The sequence below is a fragment of the Mesocricetus auratus genome, unplaced genomic scaffold (genome assembly GCF_017639785.1).
Source record: "Mesocricetus auratus isolate SY011 unplaced genomic scaffold, BCM_Maur_2.0 Super-Scaffold_100003, whole genome shotgun sequence".
NCBI lineage: Eukaryota > Metazoa > Chordata > Mammalia > Rodentia > Cricetidae > Mesocricetus > Mesocricetus auratus.
Genome location: NW_024429188.1, coordinates 89504403 through 89527342, shown reverse-complemented (window position 1 = coordinate 89527342; position 22940 = coordinate 89504403). Strand labels below are relative to the sequence as shown.

Genomic DNA, 22940 nt, shown 5'->3' with positions numbered 1-22940 from the left:
TTCTGTCTGAGTTTCTAGCCTTTGCTCCGATTCCCTCTCTCTACTTCTTTGTAACTATAGGAGAGACAACTGTCCTTAGGAAAAACACAGAACTCCCTTGACTAGTACTTAGATCCTAAGCATGTCATCTTATTGTCTAGGGCTTTGGTTTTCTGGCTTAGGAGATGGTCCTTTCCAGAAGCATCAGTTTTAGCCAAGTGCCTGCCTTTCAGTGTCTATTTTCCTAATGTGACAGAGGCCACCTGATCATTCCTGGAGACTGAGGACACTGGCACCTTCACTTTTTATGGGCAACAGCACTCATTCATTTACAAAGTGGTCCTCCCAGGAAAGGATTTGGAAGACACATTTGTAGCGAACAGTTGTGGGGCTACAACACTTCTCAATGATCTGAACAAAGGACTAAGGATTTAAATAAAGACAAATGACAGCGACTCATTCTTACAAGGAGAATGACATTTATTGTAACAAGAATGTAAACATTAGATACCAATAACAGACACGGTAAAAAACTACCAAGGTTAGGAGCTCATGTTCCCAGGGCCCTCCAACAAAGGATGGACAAACAACAAAAACTTAAATTTAGACAACAAGAATGGACAAAACCCAAAAACTTACATTCAGGCTTAACTAAAAGAAGGAGACAAGAGGTATTTGCTAGTCACAAACTGGTCAACAGACCCCCATGGGGAAAGGGCACAGCACACATTCTTTTTGTTTTTGTTTTTAAGACAGGGTTTCTCTGTACTGTCTTGGAGGCTGTCCCGGAAATCACTCTGTAGACCAGGCTGGTCTCGAACTCACAGAGATTCGCCTGTCTCTGCCTCCCAAGTGCTGGGATTAAAGGTATGCACCAGCACCGCCCGTTGGAAGACATATTCTTAATATGTGCATATTTATTCATTTTAAAATCACATACACACTCACAAAATGTATGTAAAATGGAAATTAAAACTTTAGATGAAAATGAAATTCCAATTTTAGTACCTTTTTATACAAACACTAAAATGTTACAGGATGTTATGTAGTTAGTGCGAAGTTTGTCATTGAAGATAATACCTATAAACCCTTATTTCAAATGGCCCATGAGCTATTTGTGAATATTTTTGGCTGGGTTCTTGTCAGACATGTTAAAGTTGTCATCATAGCCACTGGTCTTTAAAAAATTCTTTAAAATATGCCTCTTACAATGTGAGACTGAAAGCTTGTATGGGAGGTGGAATAGCAACTCTGCCATGTTTCATTGGTCATTTGCTATTAAGGTCAACTTCAATTTGTAATTCCCAGTAGGATTTCCAAATGTGTCGCCCATTTTGTTAGTACTAATTTGTTTAAAACATGATAATATAATCTACTCATACATAAAATGCTTTACCATTAACAATTCCCTGCTTGGTGGAGCTTTCCTTCTTCGAAAAGGATAGCACCCAGGATCTGGCCTTCCTAGCGATAGAGAAATGCCATTGACAGTCCATTTATGGAACATTAGGAATAACTTCTGTCTTCTTATTTCAGACAAACAATAAATAAGAATCCAAGTTCTAGTGGTTTTTTTCCTTAGTCCAGCGGATTGTTTACCCTCTGCTACAGTGCATGCAATCCATGTTTTCAACAGTGGAATTTGCTACATAAAAAAAAATCTCATTTAGTAGCTTGGTAACATAATAAAGCTGTCAAAAACAAACAAAAACTCCTCTATGAGTATTGCCATTGAACCCCAAATCTTCAGTCTAAAGATTGAATCTTACTTTAATACCAATTAAATGGTTCCTGAATTGTAATTGCTAGAGAGTAGAAAGATGTTAAAGATGGTTCTTTTTTTAAAAATTAACACAGCAAAGAGAGCAGACATGGTTTTAGGCCTCTGTCTGTCTTTCTCACTCTCACTCAGAAGAGAAGAGGTTAAAGATATCTTTAACAAGGCATCACTGTGAGTGACCAGCTTGGAGCCTGTTGCCTAGGTCACGGATTCCATTCCACGGTCTCACTCCTCAAGAGCCCTTTCAAAGGCTGGGTTTCATGTGGGGTATCACATCTGATGTAAGCTGAACCTCCTTCAAGCCTAAGGCTTTCTGATGGGAGCTCTGCAGTTTGGGGGAAGGTAGGGCTCTCCCCAGCTTAGGGAAGGTGTCTCAGAGACACCAGTTGGTACCCAGCGCCCTTTGTTAAACATGTGATGTGAGAACTCACCCTGTCCACTTCCTGTGGTGAGGCAAGAAAATCAGCTGTCAGCAGAATTGGGGTTTATTTTTAAAAGCAAGCCAATGGGAGGGGAAGAAAGAGTGGGGTAAGAGCATTTTGGTGGCTTGGAAAGGAATGAATTTACAGGGTCTGTGCTACTTCGTGTGCTTCAGGTACCTGCATTATGAAATATCTCCAACTGAAGAACAAATGCTGAAGCCAAAATGCAGTATAGCTGCGGGTGAAGGGAGGGCACTTTTCATGTCAGCACAAACCGTTTCTGGAGGATATCTGACTGTGGGAGGCTAGGTTGGAATACATTAACAAACGAATAAGGACTCATGATTGCTGTTATTGAAGTACTTGATGTTCAGCTAGCATTGGAAATTGAAGCAGTAGGGGCATCTCTCTCTCTCTCTCTCTCTCTCTGTGTGTGTGTGTGTGTGTGTGTGTGTGTGTGTGTGTGTTGCAGTAAAAACAAACTTAATAAGAGAGCCATTCTGAGAGGATTGTGTATCACCCACCCCTAACACGCACTGGTTGAACTTTTACAAATTTGCTCTCTGAATGGCCGTGGATCATTTCTTTAAAATGGGTTTTAATTATACGGTGAAGCAGAGAAGATAGCAGATTGAACAGTTGAAAAATCCATTTACGTTTATAGGTCAGATGGTGTTATAGCAAATACAATTAGGACTCCTACCTCTGCAGCAGTAAATGTCCAAGAACCCAGATTTGCCTGGGAATGGAGTACTTCGCTAATTGAATAGTTTTGGTTATTAGGGAGGAACTACATAAGCTCTCAAACCGGTGATTTCCCCACCCAGATAGGAGCAAGAATGATGTGAAAATGCAGATCTCTCCTCTATATCCCCAGAGATTCTGATTCTGCTGGACTCTATGAACGTGATTTCTTTTCATAAGCTAATCTTTGACCGAAAAAGTAATAGACGCTAAATATACATTTTACTAGTCACCCCAGGGAAATATAATTTAGGTGGACCAGAGGCCAGATGGAGAACTAAAACACAATAAAAACACACTCAGCAGTAAAACCAGAAAGAGCACAACCAGAAAGAGGATTTTAAGATTCTGTACCACCAAATTGGCCATTTTGAATACAAATTATAGTTGTATGGATCAGTGAAATCATCTCAAGTTATCCTGAACTCAGCTATTTTGTTCTCAGCTCCAACTAATTGTGTTAATAATACATGTAGATTTGAATATTCAAAACAGATGAATGATGGAGAAAGAATTCGGTTAAAAGAAAATTTGATATACATTTCATTTAAATACTAAGACCTTGGGCATTTCAAGTACAGTGGTGAGGTGTTTAATATTCAATGAGGTATATATAATAGCATGTTAGCTAGAGTAACTGAGCTATAATGTAATATTGGCAGTCCAAGGTGTGTATGCACTACATGCGTCTTTAAGGGTGAGCTAACCTACACAGGCTGAAATGTTAGGAATTCAAACATTAACCCTGATGAAGACAAGCTGGCTTATGTTGGTTTGTTTTGTACTAGCCTCCAATGTTCGAGGCATCTTCCATTTCAGAAGAATTCCGAAGAGCTTTGAAAGCCTCAAAAAAAAAATCCACAAGCCCTGGTTATCGAATCAAGCTGAAAAAGGCCCGGGGCAAGGGGTGGGAGGGTTTGCTCCAGAAGGAAGCCTGTTAATGTGTTTCCCAAGCAACTCACAAGATGGAGTTGGCTCCTTGATCAGTGAGGAAAACCTTTCAGGCACTCGTCTCAGCATTATTGTCCTGTAGGGCCCTGTGTTTTCTTTCAACACAGAAACCTGGAAGATCCAATCCACTTCCTGGAGAGGGTTAGTTGATTGAAAACCATAGAGAGTCACTATGGGATAAGAGCAGACAGGGACAATAGGAACATTCAATAGTCTAGAAGCCTACTCCAGGCCCACATGGCTTTCTTTACCTGCACACGCAGAGACTATGTTAAGAAATGTAAGGACATATAAAGTCCAGTGATATTTTGAGTGCTAAGGAAACAGGAGTTCTGGAGATATGGGTTTTGTGATTGCTGTAAGTTAAGGACATTCAAAAAGTTCAAGTTTGTCCTAAAACATAAATTCCCAACTTACTGAGTACATTTTAATGATGAAATTTGAACCCTGGTGTGCAAGTAAAGATTGTGTAATGCCACAAGTGTCTGCCCTCGTTGACCCTGTAGCATGACATTCAGAGCTCTCAGAAGAAACCCTCGTCCTAACCTGCTACTTCTGTTTTCCCAGCAGCACCTGCTTATGATTTGGGCTTTTCTGCCTCCGTGCTGTCACTTAACAGTTTTCCAAATGTTTTCTCTATTGTCTCCACTAAATCCTGTCTATCATTCTACTTTAACTGGAATATTTCTAAACTACTGGTGTCTACAGTGTTGTCTACCATCTTTGAATTCTCTACTATTGAAGCGTTTTATTCCTGGTTCCTGGAAAAACTCCTATCTTTCTTTATGTTCTTTGTTGGACTATATTCTCATTTACCTTTGTTTATACAGATCCACAATTCCTTGAGCAAGATATACTTCAGGATTTAGACTTTAATTTTGGAGAAAATTATAGTGATATACCTCCTAGCATTCCAGTAGGGCTTTGGAAAGTACATATGATCAAGTTCCTTCATACTTCTAGCACAGAATATGAATTTTAATATAAAGCAGGGTGAAGATTGTAAAAAACTCACATCATGTCAAGATCAAGTTTTACCATTGAATTATACATCAGAAAATTCTTTTAATTTCCAGAGACTTTTGAATTTCAGGGTTATAGAAAGTGGTTGTGGACTGCTTCAGCTAATTGTAGCATGGATCCCTTGAGTCTAAATCTCGATGTTCTTGGCATCACATCTCACCTCAACACCCAACTGCAAACTACAGATCAAACACAAAATATGCCACAGAGTACATGCCCAATTAATACTCATTTGAGCCTCTGTCTTGGATGTCTGGGCCAGTGGATGGGCATTTGAATGGGCAATAAGGTCCATTCAGCTGGATGTGATGGCCCATTCCTGTAATCCCAGCACCTGGGAGCCTGAGGCAGGAGGGATGACAAGTTTTAGGCCACCTAAGTTACAAAATGAAGCTTTGTCTAAAAAAATAAAAAAAAACCAAACCAGAAATCCATAAAGACCCTTCAACTCAACTCTGATTTCTAGTGATTTGTCTTTTTTACTTGACAAATGGAGGGCAGCCAAAACGAAGAAGATAGTATTTGTTCAGTTAGTGGGAAATAGCTATGGAAGTTTGAAGGTCTCCACATTACCCAATTCCATGAAGCTCTCGATGAGGAGCCATAGTGTACCTTGCCTTCTGGAGGTCTTGGGAGCTACCTTTATCGTTGAAAAAATTGTTTGATGATTTTATATGCATGGGAGTTTCTTGTATGTATATCTATGCACCATGCCAGAAGGATCCTCTGGAATTAGAAGTACAGGTGGTTGTTAGCTACCACGAGAGTACTGGAAACCGAACTCAGGTCCTCTGGACGAACAGCCAATGCTCATAACCACTGAGCCATCTCTCTGGTTTCTTGAGAGCTAGCGTCTGATTAGAAGCAGCTGTCCATTTTCAGAAAACTGGTAGCTGCTTTTTTGTTCACCCCCACCAGCTCTCCCTCAAATAGGACTTCTTATTCTGTCCCTGCAGAGAACACTTTCCCTAAGGAGTAAAGCCCTCTTACTTCAAGATCACTATTCTGTAAACAGCGGCCTGGATGTGGTAGCACATGCTTTTGATTCTGACACTCAGGAGGTGAAGACAGATGGGTCTTTGTGAATTCAAGGCCAGCCTGGTCTACAAATTGAGTTCCAGAACAGCCAGAGTTACATAGTCTTAAAATCAACAACAAAGCTGGGCTGTGGTGATGCACACCTTTGATTATAGCACTCGGGAGGTAGAGGCAGGCAGATCTGTGTGAGTTTGAGGCCATCCTGGTCTACAAAGCAGTTCTAGGACAGCTAGAGCTATTATGCAGAGAAACACTGTCTCAAAAAACCAAACCCCCCAGAAAACCACCTCCCAAAAAAACCCAGGAGGGAAAAAAAACAAACAGCTGGTGACTCCTAAGGCCTCAAGATGTGGCTGTTGATAGATAATCTGAGGGCTAGTCCTGGCTTTGAGATTAATGTGCTGGAAGAAGGAATGAGTTAATATGCTGGAAGAAGGAATAAGTTCTTAACAATTCTCTAGGCTTCTGCTTTTCCTTCTATCAAATGAGAGTGATAGGAACACTACCAAGTGTAACAGGAATGATAAAAACCCAGAGACAGATATTGGGGTTCAAACTAAAAGATTAGAGAAGCAAAGCAGCTAAGCCAGTAGCTCTTACTTCTATCCAGCCTGAAGCAATCCTGCTCTCAATGTGGCTGGAAACCAAAATGCCCCAGACTGAATATCTGCTCCTATCTTATATACCTCAAGTGCTGGGATTAAAGGTGTGTGATCCCAAGTGCTGAGATCACCTTTGTGTGAGCTGTTTCTGTTTTAGGTGGCCCAATTTTGTGTAGCTCAGTGTGGCTTTGAACTAACAGAGATTTCTCTGACTCTGTCTCCTGAGTTCTAAGATTAAAGGTGTGTGCCACCACTACCTGGCTCCTTGGCTTGCTAGTATGGCTGCTGGAACTAAAGGTGGGTATCACCACTGCCTGACCTCTATGGCTTGTGGCTAACATTGCATTCTGAAGCCTCAGGCAAGCTTTATTAAATCATAAATAATATATCACCACAGCCAAACTTCTCTGAAAACACCCACATAGACATACCTAAAGGTGGATTTCCACAGTGATTATAAGTTTGTTTGTTTTTGAGGCAAGGTCTCACTATGTTGCTCGGGCTGACCTGGAACTTACTTTTTAGACCAGGCTGGCTTCGAACTCACAGAGGCATATCTTCCTCTTCCACCATGATTCTCAGTTCTATCAAATTGACGACCAATATTAACCATCACAGTGCCTTAGGGAAAAGATTGTTCTATAGGTTCAAAAGATAATCTATGGATATCTGTGGAAACTGAGAAGTTGTTTGATTAAAGATGTCTTTCCCCTGTAAGACGTTATGTTCCGAATTTCTATACTATCCACAAGTGGCTCAGAATTTCATAACATAACATAACATAATATAACATAACATAACATAACATAACATAACATAGCACTTCATAGGATCCTCTCTAAAAATAAAACTATGGAACATATTGGAGAAGGAGATGAGACAAAATATGGAAACACTTACGAAATAAAAGAAACAGTGACAGAATTTCTCAGCTCAAATCACATTAGAGTGGTTCAAAAGTTAAATATCTTTTGGACCAATGAAATGGCTCAGCAGATAAAGGCACCTGCCACAAAGACCAACAACCCGAGTTCAGGTGAAGGAACGAAAGAACTGACTCTCCCATTGTCCTCTGATCTTTACTCACACACCATGGCACTCTTTGTGGGGTGTGTGTGTGTGTGTGTGTGTGTGTGTGTGTGAGAGAGAGAGAGAGAGAGAGAGAGAGAGAGACAGACAGACAGACAGACAGACAGACAGAGAGACAGAGAGAGAAGACAGACAGACAGACAGACAGAGAGAGACAGACAGACAGACAGACAGAGAGAGAGACAGAGAGAGACAGAGACAGAGAGAGAGACAGACAGACAGACAGAGAGACAGAGAGAGACAGAGACAGAGAATAAAGGAATGTAACAATTAGTCTTAAAAACGTAAATTCTTTTTAAAAATGTAACATTGAGGGCTGAATAGCTCAGTGGGTGAGAGCACTGGCTGCTCTTCCAGAAGACCAGGGGTTGATTATACCCAGTACCCCCTTGGCAATTCACAATCATCTGTAATACCAGTTTCAGAGAATATTGCGCCCTCTTCTGGACTCAAGGACACTGCATGCACATGGTGCAAAGCCATACACATAAAATATTTTTAATTAAAAATGATTCTTATCACTAAAACAAAACAATATTTTCTCGGCACTTTCTGTATACCAGGTGCTATGAAAAGTTATTTGAATGTATTGTTTGTGTTAATCCTTACAAAGCTCTATAAGATAACATTACTGTGGTCTGTTCTGATTTACAGACAAGGAAAGAGGCTGAGTGGTTACTCAGTTCTAGATTACGCAGACATTAGTAGAAGATCTGGGTTTGCAAGGCAGGCTAGGGTGATAACCATGTTTACACTGGTATACTCTGAGGCAGCACATTTTAGTTATATTTAAATAAGATTGGGAGGGAGAAATTATGTCAGCTGTTTCATAAGGCTAATCTCAGTAGCCTGGGATGGCATGGGCTATCATTCATACACCTCAGCTTTGGTTTCCCAAGAATGTTTGCTGGTCCTGCAGAAGGAATCTTTGCTTCCTTTTGGTCTCTTGCATTCTTGGGATCCCGAGGCAAACAGTTCCCCAACATGGTCCCATCAGTCTGAATCCTAGGGTTCATTAGATTTCCCAGCCTATATGTAAAGCTTGGTAGTCTTGGGTTGAAACACATGTCCCTGTGAGCCAAGGTAAAGCTGTAGGTGCAAACCAAGACTGTTAGTGAGGCTGAAGAGAAATGCAGCTACATCACTGAACCTGTGTTAGGATTTATTGCTCTGTTCTCACCACTTTTTACTTCTTCTATTTCCATATGCATCAATAGTTATTGGTTAGGGATCATTTTCAGCTGAGCCCGGCAGGCTCAATCCACTAATGGCAGAGCCGAGAGGGCAGTGGGATCTTCTACACCGAGCCATAATCCCAGCCACTTAGACAGGGAAATTGTTTTTCAGGGTTTTACACTGCCATTTCTATTCACCCTTTAATGAATGCTTTCTGTCCATAAATGAAGCAGAGAGGGAAAAAGAGGTGAATACGTGCTAACATAAATTGCAGTAGGTCAACCACAAATATAGGCTTTCAAAAAAGTTCTTTTCTATTTCTTTTTTTTTTTAGTGTGGGTTAAGGTGCTTGCTGATTCCTAAAGTACTTCCTGAGTTTGATTAGTATGCCCGATGCATCAAAAATTGCCTTTGCAAACCTTTATTCTGTAATCCATGCTTGAGAGTGCAAGGTCCTTTTTAAAACCAGATACAGATCAGGCGATAATGTGCGCTTCTCACCATTATATGTCTCTTACTGAATCACCAGTCATATGCTAGGTAATGGATAGTAAAATTGAAACAGGCAGGCTCTAAAAAGCTATAGTTGACCTTTCCTTTTAGTTTGGGGGCACATAGTTTCTTTTTCAGTGTGAGTCATTGCTACAAGAGAAAACTGCAAATAATAGAATATACTTTCCCTGTACATAGCGTGTTTGTTTAAGAAGCTACATGTGGCTTTGACATTTACACTCTGGTTCTTTTCCACTATCCTGAATCATGGCCAGGGACTAGAATTTCTGTGTGGGCAGGTTGATTGTCTTACTAAATGCTATGTTGCCTTACAGCTTGGCTTTGGATCATTCCTTGGAATCATCGGATCAAACCTTATTGAGAACAAGCGGCAGATGGTGAGTTTTTGCCCTTCTAGAAAGCTCAATGTTTATGTGGATAAGTAACACATCTCTTAAGCTTGTGCAAATTTGGCCACAAAAGAAAATGTTGATTCACCTTTTCCCCCAAGAACTTGTCTCATAGTGAGCTGGTGGTTTGGGACTGGTTTGCATCTTGCCCAGGGTTTCCTCACTGACCTACCAATCTCTTTAAGCTTTCCCTTTCATTCCCAAAAGAATGCTTCAAGTTCTTCAATGAGGCTGCTGTTCTGGCCTAGAATGCTTGTGTTTCTGTGCTATACAGTACTTCAGCTCTGAGTTATTAGTTACCTTCATAGCTTCCTTTTGGGTTATACTGTCTTTTGGAAAAGTTTTTACAAAGGGTTTTTACCTTTTAGGAGATTATAGTCTAGGGAATGTGAATTAAGAAAACAAGTGTAAATCTGGCATGGTGATGCATGCCTCTAGTACTAACACCCTGGAGGCTGAGAGAGGAAGGTCAGCAGCTCAGTTCAAGGTCTCCTTTGAATACTTCTTGAGTTCAAGGCCAGCATGAGCTACTCGAGATCTTGTCTCAAAACCAAAAACCAACACGAAAGAAAGTAAATGCACTTGAGTCATAGGCCAGACAATTTGAAATTATGAAGTCAATCTACAGTATCTTAGTGTCTTTGCCATGCATAGTTCAAAGCCAAGGGTGTTTTAAAGTTGAGAGGGAGGATCAGCACTTAACAGAAGGTGAGGTTCACCATCCTAATGGGATTCCCCAAAGGCAAGCTGACGTATTTTCCTGGGTGAATTTTAAGAAGGCTTCCTTGAGGGCAAAGAGTAGAAAGGATAGGCTGAATTGCAAGCACAGCCCACTTTTATAGAATTATAAATCAAGAAGTCTAGTGAGTGGTCAGACGCCAGACTGATCAGACTCCCCATGGGCAAGTCTTTGTGGCATTCAAACTTTGGCAATGGGGTCTGTTTAACATCAGGCTTAATCAAATGATGTAATAGCTCAAGGAATAGAACTCTAACCATACATTTCCCCCAGCAATATAGGAATCACTGCCAGGGGACTTCTAATAGTTTCTTCTTCCATTTTACCTGGACTTCAACCCTTGCCAGTTGTGTTTGCACTTTGGGCTTAAATTATTCAGAATAATGGGGGGGAGTTTTAATTGTAGAACTGATCATAGCATAGCTAATAATGCCAATTTCATGACATCGTTCATCCATTATTTACCAATTATCTGCAGTGCTGTGAAGTGAGATTTATGGAGAGAGGTTTCTGAACAACTCCCAAAGGAGATAAGTATTTCCTCTCAGCCTGCTGAAGTGGGTGAACCCTAGGGTACCCTTGGCTTTGATTTTTTCTTTCTCCCTGGGAAATAGCTTGATGCCATGTTATTTCCTCCTCTTTCTCCCCAAAAGCCTCAAGAAAGAAAAATGCTGATTCCATGTAGTTCAGAGGGTCAACCATGGCAGATTGTGGGCTACATGTATCATGTCTTCTTGTCCTTGGAGACATTCTGAAATTGTGATGTCCCCACAGTTGGGTTGAAGCATTGTCTTGGTACTAGGAAACACACTTTAGGAAAATTTATGTTATATAATGTGATTAATGAATTTGACAGTCTGGTTTTTTTATTTAACATTTCTAGCTAGGCATGGTTGTGCACGCCTGTGTTCTTAGCCTTTGGGTGATTGGATCATAAGTTTAAGACCAGACTTATCCAATATAAAATGAATTTAAGGCCAGCCTGGGCTACATGAGGCCATGTCTCATAAAAGAGAAAGAAAATTTTTATATATACCCCACAGAATTTATCCATTTTAGAGATTTCAATCCTTGCAAATCTCTCTGACACTTAAGTGTTAGTAAATTGAATATCCCCTTTCTTCAGTGATGTAGAAGGTGATGTCGAGTTAAGCAGGACCCAAGAAACTCTTGTTGTCATTAGTGTCCACTGTGTCATCAAGCAGCAGAGTAAGGGGTACAAAAAAACAAAGGAGGAGGAGGTGGTGGGCACCAGTTCTTTCATAGACTGAGTGGAGACACTGGACACACCATTTCCCCTAACTGTGCCTCCATTTCCATATAAATAAAACCTAGGGTTGGATTACATGATGTCCAAGGTCCAACATTTTTCTGAATCTGAGGATGGAAGGGCTACGCAGTCCAATTCCTTCATGGACAACACGCTGGATTCCAGCAAGCTTCTTCGTTTGGTGCTCACAGAATGAAGTTATGAGCTTACCCTGAAAATGTATTACAGAATTGCTTCAGTTGTCCCCTCTCCCTCCCTGCCTACCCCCATGCCCACTCATCCTGCATGACAAAAAAATTCCCCATCAGGGAAAAGACTAGAGTTCTGCTTTGGCTGGCAGTCTCTGGGGGATTACCTGGTCTCCAAAAGCAGCAACAGTGAAAGGCTAACAGACGTGTTTATTTTCTTCCCTCCTGCAGCTGGTGGCTTCTATCGTGTTTATCAGCTTTGGCGTGATTGCAGCTTTTTGTTGTGCCATAGTTGATGGGGTCTTTGCTGCCAGACACATTGTGAGTATTATTAGCCTTGAGATGAAGTAATTGTGCAAGACTACAAACCCACAGTGAATGTGTACTGAGTGCTCTGAGGGACACATATACAAGGGAGAAGGAAGCTATTCTTCCTTCAGTAGCTGGCAGTCAAGGTGAGAGCATCAATGAGCAATGCAATCATCTAGAAAACTGGCTGGAAATAAGCGGAACACACCCCAGGTGCCATAGTGGTACCTGGAGTTCAAAGCGTCTTGGATTCCAGAGCACAGGGAAAGCTTCTCAGGGGCAATAGGGATGAGCCTAGCCTTTTGACTTGTGAAATTTGGAAAGGCAAAGACAAGGACATGCGGTTAGGGGATGGCTTGGAACTAGTCTCAAAGGTAGGGAAAGAGAAGCAGGAAGCCATATGAATTCTTGGAAGCACTAAAAGTGTTTAAACCAACCTCCCCTTTGACAGCTACAAGAACAGACCACAAGTTCAAAGTTGCCTTTATCAGATATCCAAATACTGCTCTTCCTGAGCAGCAGTTGCAATGTAATGACGTCCTTGGATGTCTGGAGAAAGATTAGAGCTAAAGCCTCTACCCCCAGTTCAGTCCTTCAGTCCAGGTGTCAAATGTTTCCCAGTCTGCAGAGGCTATGGGTTCAAGGAGGGCCATTTTCACCCCTGAACCCTAAATTTGTGCTGCTTATTTGGAGAGTGCCAAACTAAGAGCATGCCCACTGAGCTCTCTATAAAGGACCTTGCCCCCTGTTTTAAACCCAATTCTTTGACAATCTCAGGCATGAATATAAATGCATACAGATTACTGTCTCCATTCCTCATCGTTTTATTCCCCTCCCACTCCTATCAACAGCCCCTCCTTCCTCCCTGTCTTTTTCTCATATTCATGATTTTTGATTTTGTTTGTGACTTTGTTTAATTTGGCCAGAGACGTCTGTGCAACCATTTTATTGGGAATGTGTATTGCAACCTGATGGAATCACAGATGGGTACATAACCGAAGGCAATGGTACCCTGTTTACTGAATTTAACAGTAGGAAATAGTTCAGCAATACGATAGGGCTTCCCGGGCCCCTGCTGTAGCTATGCCTGGCTGTTAAAAGGCCCACTCTTGTACATACCCAGAAAAGCCATCTGTAATTGTTGGAAAATGTGTTTCCCTTTGAAGATGGTATTTTGCAGCCCCTCTCCACAGCTTCTGGCTCTTACATTCTATCTGCCCCATCTTCTACAATATTTCCTGAGCCTTGGAGGGAATGGCATAAATGTCATATTTCGGGCTGAGCACTCACTCAACTGTCACTGATTCTCAACACCTTCTGCAAATGTAAGTCTGTGCGTTTATCAAGTTCACTAGAAAGAGAGGCTTCTGTGATTAAGGCCGAGAGTGATAATTGTCTATTTGTATCAACATATATATATATATATATACATTTAGAAGCTGGTTCCATGTTATGTCTTTCAGCTAAACAATGGAATTAAGGTCTCCCTTAGGGCCCGTGACTTCCCACACCATGTACTTTTAAGCAGATTTACAGTAGCAGGTATAGATTCCCTCTAATGGGGTTGGCTTCAAATTCAATTAGAGAGTGCTTGATAATCATTCACAACAGTTCTCACAAGTGGGTACAACTGGCCTGGCAGGTTGGTATTCTAGTTCGTCGTGTTCAAAGCTGGGTACGACTATTAATGCCCCTCCCCGTTGCTAGCAACTTACACAGTGTCTTCCGGCCCTTGCCCTTCTTTTACCATGTTGCGTTTCACACCATTCCAGATTTCTGGCCCAGGAACAACTTTTCCATTAATCATAATAAGCATAGTTAGTGCCTAGAACACATGGTAATTTTAGGATCACAAAAATGCTATTATTTCTTCTCCAGTAAGAAGAAAAATGGTGAACTTTTAGGTTGAGACAAAAATCCTGGCACATAACATAAATATATTTGTTTTTATATCAATGCAGTCATAAAACATGGTTTAAAAATACTTTTCAGTTTCAGAAGGGGACTAGAAAAACAAAACAAAAGAGCTTTGGACACAAGAAATCATTAAGTGGCCCTGATGAGGTCTAAAGACCAAAATCAAGAGCTTCCCAAGTGTCTGGAGCAAACTCATTAGTTTTCCAACTGAATTAAACTTGAAAATGAAAATGTTTAATGAACTATTGGAAATTATATTTTCTAAAATAGTTGAATTAGAGCAAAATTTAGCGTATCATAATTTTCTGTGGGTCAAATTGCACATTGCTGTGTTTTAGTCATTGGCTAATTGTTAAGGTCATTTGAAGAAGTGCCAAGGGTGTGTCTAGTTCTGGGTTAGAATGATCTGAGACAGCATCATTTCAATTGGACCTCCTTCTTGGACTCCTCTTTCAGACAGAAGAGGCAGCCCCTTATTTGCCAAGATCAAAGAAGGTCATTATTGTTAATGCTGTCACCTAACCAGCCTCTGAAATAATAGCTTAGGAAATAATTTGGGTAGGGGGAAAATAAGGTATGGGAAAGAGATGTCCTTTCTCTTATTTGTTTTGAGGACCAGGAATATAAATCTTATCCCTCAACCAGATTTAAACATTCTGGTTTTAACTGAGAAGAGCCATCTTTTTTTCAACCATGTTTTGATTCCTAAACAATATATCATTAATTATTAATGGTTAAAATTCTGTCCCCATAACATAGCAATTATGGTGGTCTTTGCATATTACTTTTTGAATATATACAGGTTTTTGTAGCATTGGTTGTAGTCAACCATAGTGTGCATGCTATTTTGTATTCAATAGGAGCCATCTTAATAACACTAATTCCCTGTTTTTCTGCAGTACATTAGGTTTTCAATGTGTCTTCACATCTATTATCTCATTTGAGACCTACAGCAATCCTGTGAGATATGTAGGGCAGGCATTATTATCCCCATTTGACAAGCAGTACTCACTCTGAAACAGTCTCCATGGCAACATAGGCCTAGCAGCTCAGAAGCCTATAGTAGATTTTGATGGCATCATTGAGCTAAAATGGCTTCCTTTTTTTCTTTCTTTCACTCCTAATGTTTTTAAAATGGATTTACTAAAATATAGCTTATATGCTGTAAAACTCACCTATTTGAAGATTATAATCAAATAGTTTTTTTAGTATGTTCACAGTTACATGGAGACATCAGACAATTTTAGATTTTTTTCTGTATCAAAAAAAACCCCTATATCTTTTGTCCATTATATCCTATCTCTCCATCATCCTCAGTCCCAAGCAACAACATTAATAGCTATTCCTATTCTAGACATTTTATACTAAAGAAATTTCCTAATATGTGGACTTTGAGTGGCTTTATTTTATTTAGTATAATGTTTTCAGGTTCACCCAGGCTGTTTCATGAGTCAGTACTTCATTCCATTTTATGGTGCAATAATGGTACATGGTATGAATATATCACATTTTGTTTGTCCATTCACCAGTTAGTGGACATTTGGGTTGTTTCTACCATTTCACTATTATATATAATGATGTGGTTAACATTTGGGCTTATTTGTATTTTCATTTCCTTTCCATTTAGGAATAGAACTGTTAGGACATACGAAAATTGTGTTTAATTGTTTGAGAACTACCAGACTGTTTTCCAAAGTGGCTGCACTGTGTTATACTCTCCAGTGATGTATTAGGATTCTGATATCTTCCCAGCCTCATAATTTTCATTATTATCTGATTGTGCTGGTGAGTGTGAGGCAGCACCTCATTGTAATTTTGATTTATATTTCCCTTATGGGTCTAACATTTTGGATCATTGGTTCAATGAAAGCAATGGTGAAAAAATTCCAAGCTCTATTGACTGAGAAGTTCCTGTGATTACAGTTTTAGTTACTTTGCCTGTTGATGTAATAATACCCTGGCAATACCCATAATTTTGCTCCAAGCTGAGTAACAGTCCCCCACAGCAGGGAAGGCATGGTGGCAGGGACCGGAAGCACTGGTTACATTGCATCTGTAGCCAGGAAGCAGGAAGGAGGCATACTGGCTCTCAGCTCACTTTCTACTTTTTCAGTGCTGGACACAAGCCCAGGGAATGGTGCCACTGTCCTTCAGGGTGGGTTTTCTCACTTCACTTAAGCCAACCAAGATCAACATTGTCAGTCATGATCATACGCTAACCTAATCTAAATGAGTTCTCACATATGCCTGGAGGCTTGTCTCCAGAGTGATTTCAGGTCCTGTCAAGTTGATAATCATTATTAACTATCACAACAACCTACTCATCTCCAAGTATTATGGCCACTTGTATGTTCTGTGGTTGTTTAGTTGTACCGTATCATTGTATTCAACAGATTTTGATGGCACCACGGTGCTGTTAAACCACAGAACTTCTAGCTGTCTTCTGTCCCTGAAGTCAGGCTTCTTATCAAGGTTGGCAGTCCTTTAGGTTAAAGAGGTTGCAAGCTCAGGCTCGGTGACCTCTTCTCACCCCTGAATTGCCTGTTCTTGCCCTTCTTCTGGGGATTAGCTGTAGAACAGCAGCCAGACATAGCTAGTGGGCAGTCATCTTGCATGCCTGTCTTCATTTAATGGTGGTGGCTGAATGGCTTCTATAAAACCAGGTCACAGGGCTATTGCTGCCAGCATGGCCAAACCTTTTCTTGAGCACAATGATAACGAATCTGTGTTACCCCAGCACAAAAAATAAATCCTGGGCCGGGCGTTGGTGGCCCACGCCTTTAAACCCAGCACTTGGGAGGCAGAGGCAGGTGGATCTCTGTGAGTTCGAGGCCAGCATGGTCTACAGAGCAAGTTCCAGGACAGCGTCCAAAACAATACAGAGAAACCCTGTCTCGAAAAACCATAAAAGAAAAAGAAAAGAAAAGAAATCCTGCCAGTTGTGAGTGTAAAGAGTCTGAATTCCTCTCTAGTCTGACTCCAGACTGAATTAACAGCAACACAATTTTTCTAACACCAAACAGCAAAGAGAATTATGAAGCATGAGCTATCGGAAAGCCCAAGGTCATTGATGGGGTCACAGAAGAGAAGGCAAGAGGTACTTAATGCCAAGTATAGGAGATCCTAAACCATCAAGATTGGAACCAGAAAGAGAAGTGAGGACAGAAAGGGAAAGGCAAAAGATAAATCCATTCTGCCTGGACACTTTGAACTAAACCCTTAAAGACCATTGTGCAGAAACTGTTGTCTTACTAATGTGACTTTGTCCAAAGACCCCTACTACATAGGGCTGCTTAGTATCAGTTCTGGAAATGACAGCATCTTCTGGTTACAATTTCCAGGCATCTCTGGTTTCCAACCCTCATGCCTGAGAGTTTCATCAGAAAGCTGGCCAAGTTAGCAGAGTAAATCAACTGTCCTTGATCTCCACATATGAATTCTTTGCCTTTGCCTTAAAGGTACAGTTTAAGTCCTCCAGCTTTAAGCTGTGTAGGTGGTGAAAATGGCTTGTAGTTCAGTTGAGCTAAGATCTCCAGCTGACTACGTAGTTGCCCATCCTCCAGCTTCTGACTTTTTCACCTCTTCCCTTTGAAAAGGCTGTGGAAATAACAGTGGAGAGCACAAGTCAACCAGCCCTGGTCTAGTCCCCAGGTGATAATGAGACTTCATAGTCGAACCTGCTCCCTCTCTCTATTTAGAACTGTAATATTGCAATAACCTGGAGTTTTGAATATTGCTCCCTAGGGGCTGTTTGCAAGAAGACAAAGCCTAGAAGTAAAAGAAAATCAGAGAGGAAATTTCAAGAAACCCATTTTTCAATCAATCTTCCTGGTTTCTCATTAAGCAAAGTAGTCCAACAGAAAGCAGTTATTAGAATGATTTGGTCTGATCCATACTTTCTCAGGCCCCCTCATAGACAACTTTAAGCATTTAACCCAACCTACTGCCCCCCCAATCTCTGTGTGTTTTCAAATCTTTTATTAGCAAGCAGGGCTCTTGATATTTTATTTTCCAAAGCCAAAACCCTTTTGGTTTGGTGTTTCCCTTTATAGGATTTGAAACCACTCTATGCTAACCGGTGCCACTATGTTCCCAAGACATCCCAGAGGGAAGCTGAGGAGGTGAGCCACAATGATGCTGCATGTCTTTACCTCAGGGGAAAGTCCCTTGTTTAAGCTGAAACAACCTTTCTTAAAAACAGATTCCTTTATTTTACGTGTATGAGTGTTTTGCTTGCATGTGTGTATGTACACCACATGTGTACTGGAGGTACACATCGTTATGAGACACCATGTGGATGCTGGGAATCGAACCCTGTCCTCTGCAATAACAAGTGCTCTTAACTGCTGAGACAACTCTCCAGCCCTGAAACACTTTCTCTATAATATTTTTTGCACAGGCCTAAGGCTTACTGCTAGATGATTTGAACTGTTTGTTCAGTGGGTCAAAACACAGTGTAACTGAGGACATGTCGCGGATGGGATCCTCATGAGGCTTAATCAGATTAATTTTGTTCCATGGTCACAGGCTGCATCTCTGACCGCAGCCAGTAGTCTCTCAGTGTGTGTTCCTCCCCCATGTCTGCCAATGATGATTCAGTTGCCTGGACTCGGGGCTCAGTTCAAAGAAGATATGAAGCCCACCAGGACACTCGGCCTGTCTGTGTTAAGAAGGCAGAGCATGAACCCCACCCGTGGGCAGGGTCTGGAGGTCAAGTCAGGAATACTGAGCAATCATTCTATCTCAGGTTCTGAGGAGGCCCAGATTGTTAGTGTGGCCTTCTCCTGCACCACTAAGAGGTCAGCCTAATAACCCTTGAGTAGGCTGAGGAGAGTATTTTTCCTGCCCCATACTTCCTTGTGTTCCATGCTGTTTCAGCTATAGGCACTAACAGTGGAAACATTGGGTTGGGGGGAGGAGCACTTCCATTTTAACACATCAGAGCCCCATCCCAACCAACATATGAAATTCTGCCTGTTTCTGGGAAGTCTGACAAGTTGGCACTCTGTTAACCTCAAAATGAAAGTCACTCACTGTGAGGATATGCCAAACTGGACTCTGTGGGGGGGAGGGGAATATAGGACACGAGTTGGGTTGGTAGGGAAGCAGGGTAGGATCTAAGAAGAGTTAGGAAAAGGGGTAAATAGGATCAAAATGAATTGCATGAAGTTCCCAAAGAACTAATACAAGCTACAAAAGTAACATTAAAAGACATCACACGTGTAATTGGAAAAAAAAAAGACAAATGGAGGCAAAATGGCCACTACGTCACACAACCTCAGTAGCACTCCCATAATTACAGCAACACATCAAGAATGGTGCTCTTGGGTTAGTATTGCTCTCAAGGATGTTAGATGCTTTTATTCTGCTAGTGCCATTCACTCCCCTCCATTTTCTGTTAGCAACCACAAAGTTACCATTTTTTCTAATTGTTCCTGGGTTAGAAGGAGGAATAAAATGTGTGCGTGCTAACAGCATAGCAAAAAGGCAATGGGCACTTGGATGAAGGGCCCAATATAAAGAAACGTGCCTATTTCCTATGAATATTCCTGCATCAAAGCCAAACAAATGTGAAAGTACTTTACTACACCCTTAGAGGGATGAAAACTTGAAATATTTCTTGTATAAAAGCAAGAGAAGGTAGATGCAGATTATTCCTTACATTTGTAGTTTTGCAAAATGTTTTTATAAACTCAGAATATGGAAGACTATTAGTTATTCTCTTGATTTCGTTATGATAGGCTTATTGTGTTAACTTGCCGGTGGCACAAATATCCATAACAGTTTCTGTAAGTTTGCTTGTAATCCTGTTTCTCTTAACTCGGCTTTTTCTATATAAGGTCATAACTTCCTCAAGCAAAATTACTCCTTCTACGAGGGCTTTGAGGAACCTTACCCAGGCAGTTAAAGAGGTACAGTACTTCAGTGTGCATGTGATGGCCCCTCTGTATTCCTTTCTAGAAGGCTCTCTGTCATACTGTGTTCCGATTTTCTCACCCTTCATATCCTCATTCCCTAATATCCATTTACTATTCCACACACTGTTCCATCTGCCCTTCCTCTTCTCTCCCCCTACCCTGTGTAAGTGAGGCACTAAGGACTGTGCCTGGGGTACACACAATCCCAGCTCTATAGGTGCTTGCTTTATGCACAGGCATAGCTAGCTATGTCTCTGCTTAGGTTCCTCTTTCTTTTGCACGGGCATGCTCATGTTCGAAGCCATCATTTCTGTCTCCATCAGTCCCTAACTCACGTTTCAATCCCAGAGGACCAATCCTCCCATCCAGTACTAGCTTTTCCCATTGCTGTTTTGTGTCTTCAGGTGAACTGCCCTCAACTTAGCCGTGGACTCTGCACACCTCGAATCCGGGGCAACACCTGCTTCTGCTGTGACCTCTACAACTGTGGCAAGTGAGTGTGGTTCCAAGAGCATAGCAGTAACGGTTTGGCCATGTTGGGTGGTAGAAGTGCCAAGGCTGGTGAAGGCTGTATGGTAGGGGTTATAGAAGTAGGGGCTATTGGTCTGTCCCAGATTCCACCTGACCGGCCTTCTCTGCGCGAGACTACTTTCACAAACTTTATCTCATCTAATATTTTTTTACATTTCACTTTTGCCTATAGAGTTTGTAGAATCACCATAAGTTAAAGATTATGAAGGTAAAGCTCAGAGGAAAGACACACTTGACTAAATGTCATAAAGAACTTGAAAACAGGAATAGGAATCAAATCCAGCACTAGATCTACATACAACATCATCTAACAAATATTTATTGAGTACATTCTCAGGGCCTGGACCTGCTATACACACCAAGGATTATGCAGTGATTAAAAGAATAGCCTTTGTCCCATGGAGTTTATATTCTAGCAGGAGAGAGAATAGAAACACACATAATATCTAATATAATGTTGAATATGATTAGAGGTCTAAAGAAAAATGGATCAAGAAAGGTAGAAACCAATGAGGGAGAAATTGTGTACACAAAGTTGGTATGAGATGTCTCTTTGTGAAGGTGACATTTGATAAGGGACTTGAGTAAATCTGGAGAGCCAAAAGAAGAAGAAGAAGAAGAAGAAGAAGATAGATACCCAAGAAGAGAGTTTTTAAGCAGACAAGACAGCAAACGGTTAAGGCTCTGAAGCAGGGTTGGTAACAGTAATGCTACAACCATTCAAACTCTTTGTCTTCCAATTATGATTACACCAGTTACTCTTTTTTTTCAAAACATTAGGAGATAAGAATACAGATTCCATACTTGTAGGAAAGATAAATAAATGAACAATCGATATGCAAACATAATTTAATAGTGTAATGAGGATCAGTGGACCCTGGTGGCCTAAGCAAATGGGAGACAAATGATAAGGAGGAATTTACGATACAAACTGAAAGCAGGGAGAGGTGGGGGAGATATGAGGAATTGGCAGCGACGTGTGAGTGTGTGATACAGATTATGAGAGAATAGCCCTACATATAGTTAGATAATGCTTGTCTATGTATGAGTGTTTTCAGACTTACTGTAGAAGCGCTGAAGGTCAAAGGAAGGAGGCAGGAAGTGGCAGAGGAAGGCTAGATGGATCTAGATGCTGAGGCCTCAAAGGGAGGCAGTGTACTCCTCCACATTCCCTTACTGTTGATATTCAGAGGCCAGATTCTCTGGTCTGAGGATTGAAAACTGACAGCATGGAAGTGGAAAAAAGCATGCAGAGAGCTCACCCTTCTGATGTTTGCTAATTGCAGTCTCATTTCCTTGAAGCATCTGGCAGTAGAGAAAGAGAAATTCAAAGGCGCAATTGAGGTGTAAGGACTATCTGGGGTGGAAGGGAAAACATAATTATCAATAATAGCCAGCACCTCCAAGGTAGTCCCTCCTCAATAGGGGTGATTGGGAGTAGGCTGACAATGATACTTTTTGAGCTCATTTTTCCAAAAGTGATCAAGGAACATAAGAATTGGGATTATATTACTGTCTTTCTTCTGGCCTCCTCTTCCCCCTTAATCCCTTCTCCATCTTTCTCTCTCTTTTTATCTTTTTATTTGTCCCCCTTTTCTGTTCACTCCCTTGCTAATTCCCTCATACCCTTTTTACTGCTCTCCTATTCACCTTTTCCCTGCCTGCTCTATGACCTCATAGAACAGAGTGGAGTCTGAGATCTGGAGACCCATAGAGAGAGATAAGAAGTGATCTGTCTCACACACACACGTACACACACATACACACCCGCAAGCATACATGTGCACACACAGAGATAAGTGATCTATCACACACACACACACACACACACACACACACACACACACACACACACACATGCACGCACGCACAGGGGAGAGAGAGCTTTGCCTCTACAATGGGTATGTTTCAGAAAAAGGATTGGATACATAAAAGGTTACTTAAAATCCCATTTATCTCAGCCCACAGGTGAATATTTTCTCCCTATTGTTTTTTTTTATTCCAGTGGAGACTCAAACCCAACTTACCCTTTTATTAATCTAAATTTCACAATAACTTTCATATACTAAACTGAATTCCAAAGGGCAGGGTATATGATTTCAGTTCATCAGTATCCTTGCCTGCAGCACAGGCATGACTAAAGAGAGAACTGATGAAAAATTGAGAGACAGCAGGGCGGCAGTGGTGCACACCTTTAATTCCAGCACACTGGGTAGAGGCAGGTGGATCTCTGTGAGTTCAAGGCTGGCCTGATCTACAAAGCGAGTTCTGGGACAGCTAGAGCTACACAGAGAAACCCTGTCCTAAAATTAATCAATGAAACAAACAAAAACTAAACCAACCAACCACACAAACAAAAAAC

General features: G+C 41.1%; 1 protein-coding gene across 2 annotated transcripts in view; it reads left to right on the top strand.

Annotated features, from left to right (window-relative positions):
• Tmem255a (transmembrane protein 255A) overlaps positions 1–22940 on the top strand; it is a 51646-nt gene that overhangs the window by 7012 nt on the left and 21694 nt on the right. Inside the window, exons 3-7 of one of the 2 annotated variants that reach the window (XM_005083112.4) lie at positions 9632–9694; positions 12135–12224; positions 18182–18250; positions 19970–20041; positions 20452–20540. In XM_005083112.4, coding sequence (XP_005083169.1) covers positions 9632–9694; positions 12135–12224; positions 18182–18250; positions 19970–20041; positions 20452–20540 — 383 coding nt within the window. The remainder of the gene's footprint in view (positions 1–9631; positions 9695–12134; positions 12225–18181; positions 18251–19969; positions 20042–20451; positions 20541–22940) is intronic. The other variant, XM_013122811.3, reaches the window with a different exon arrangement.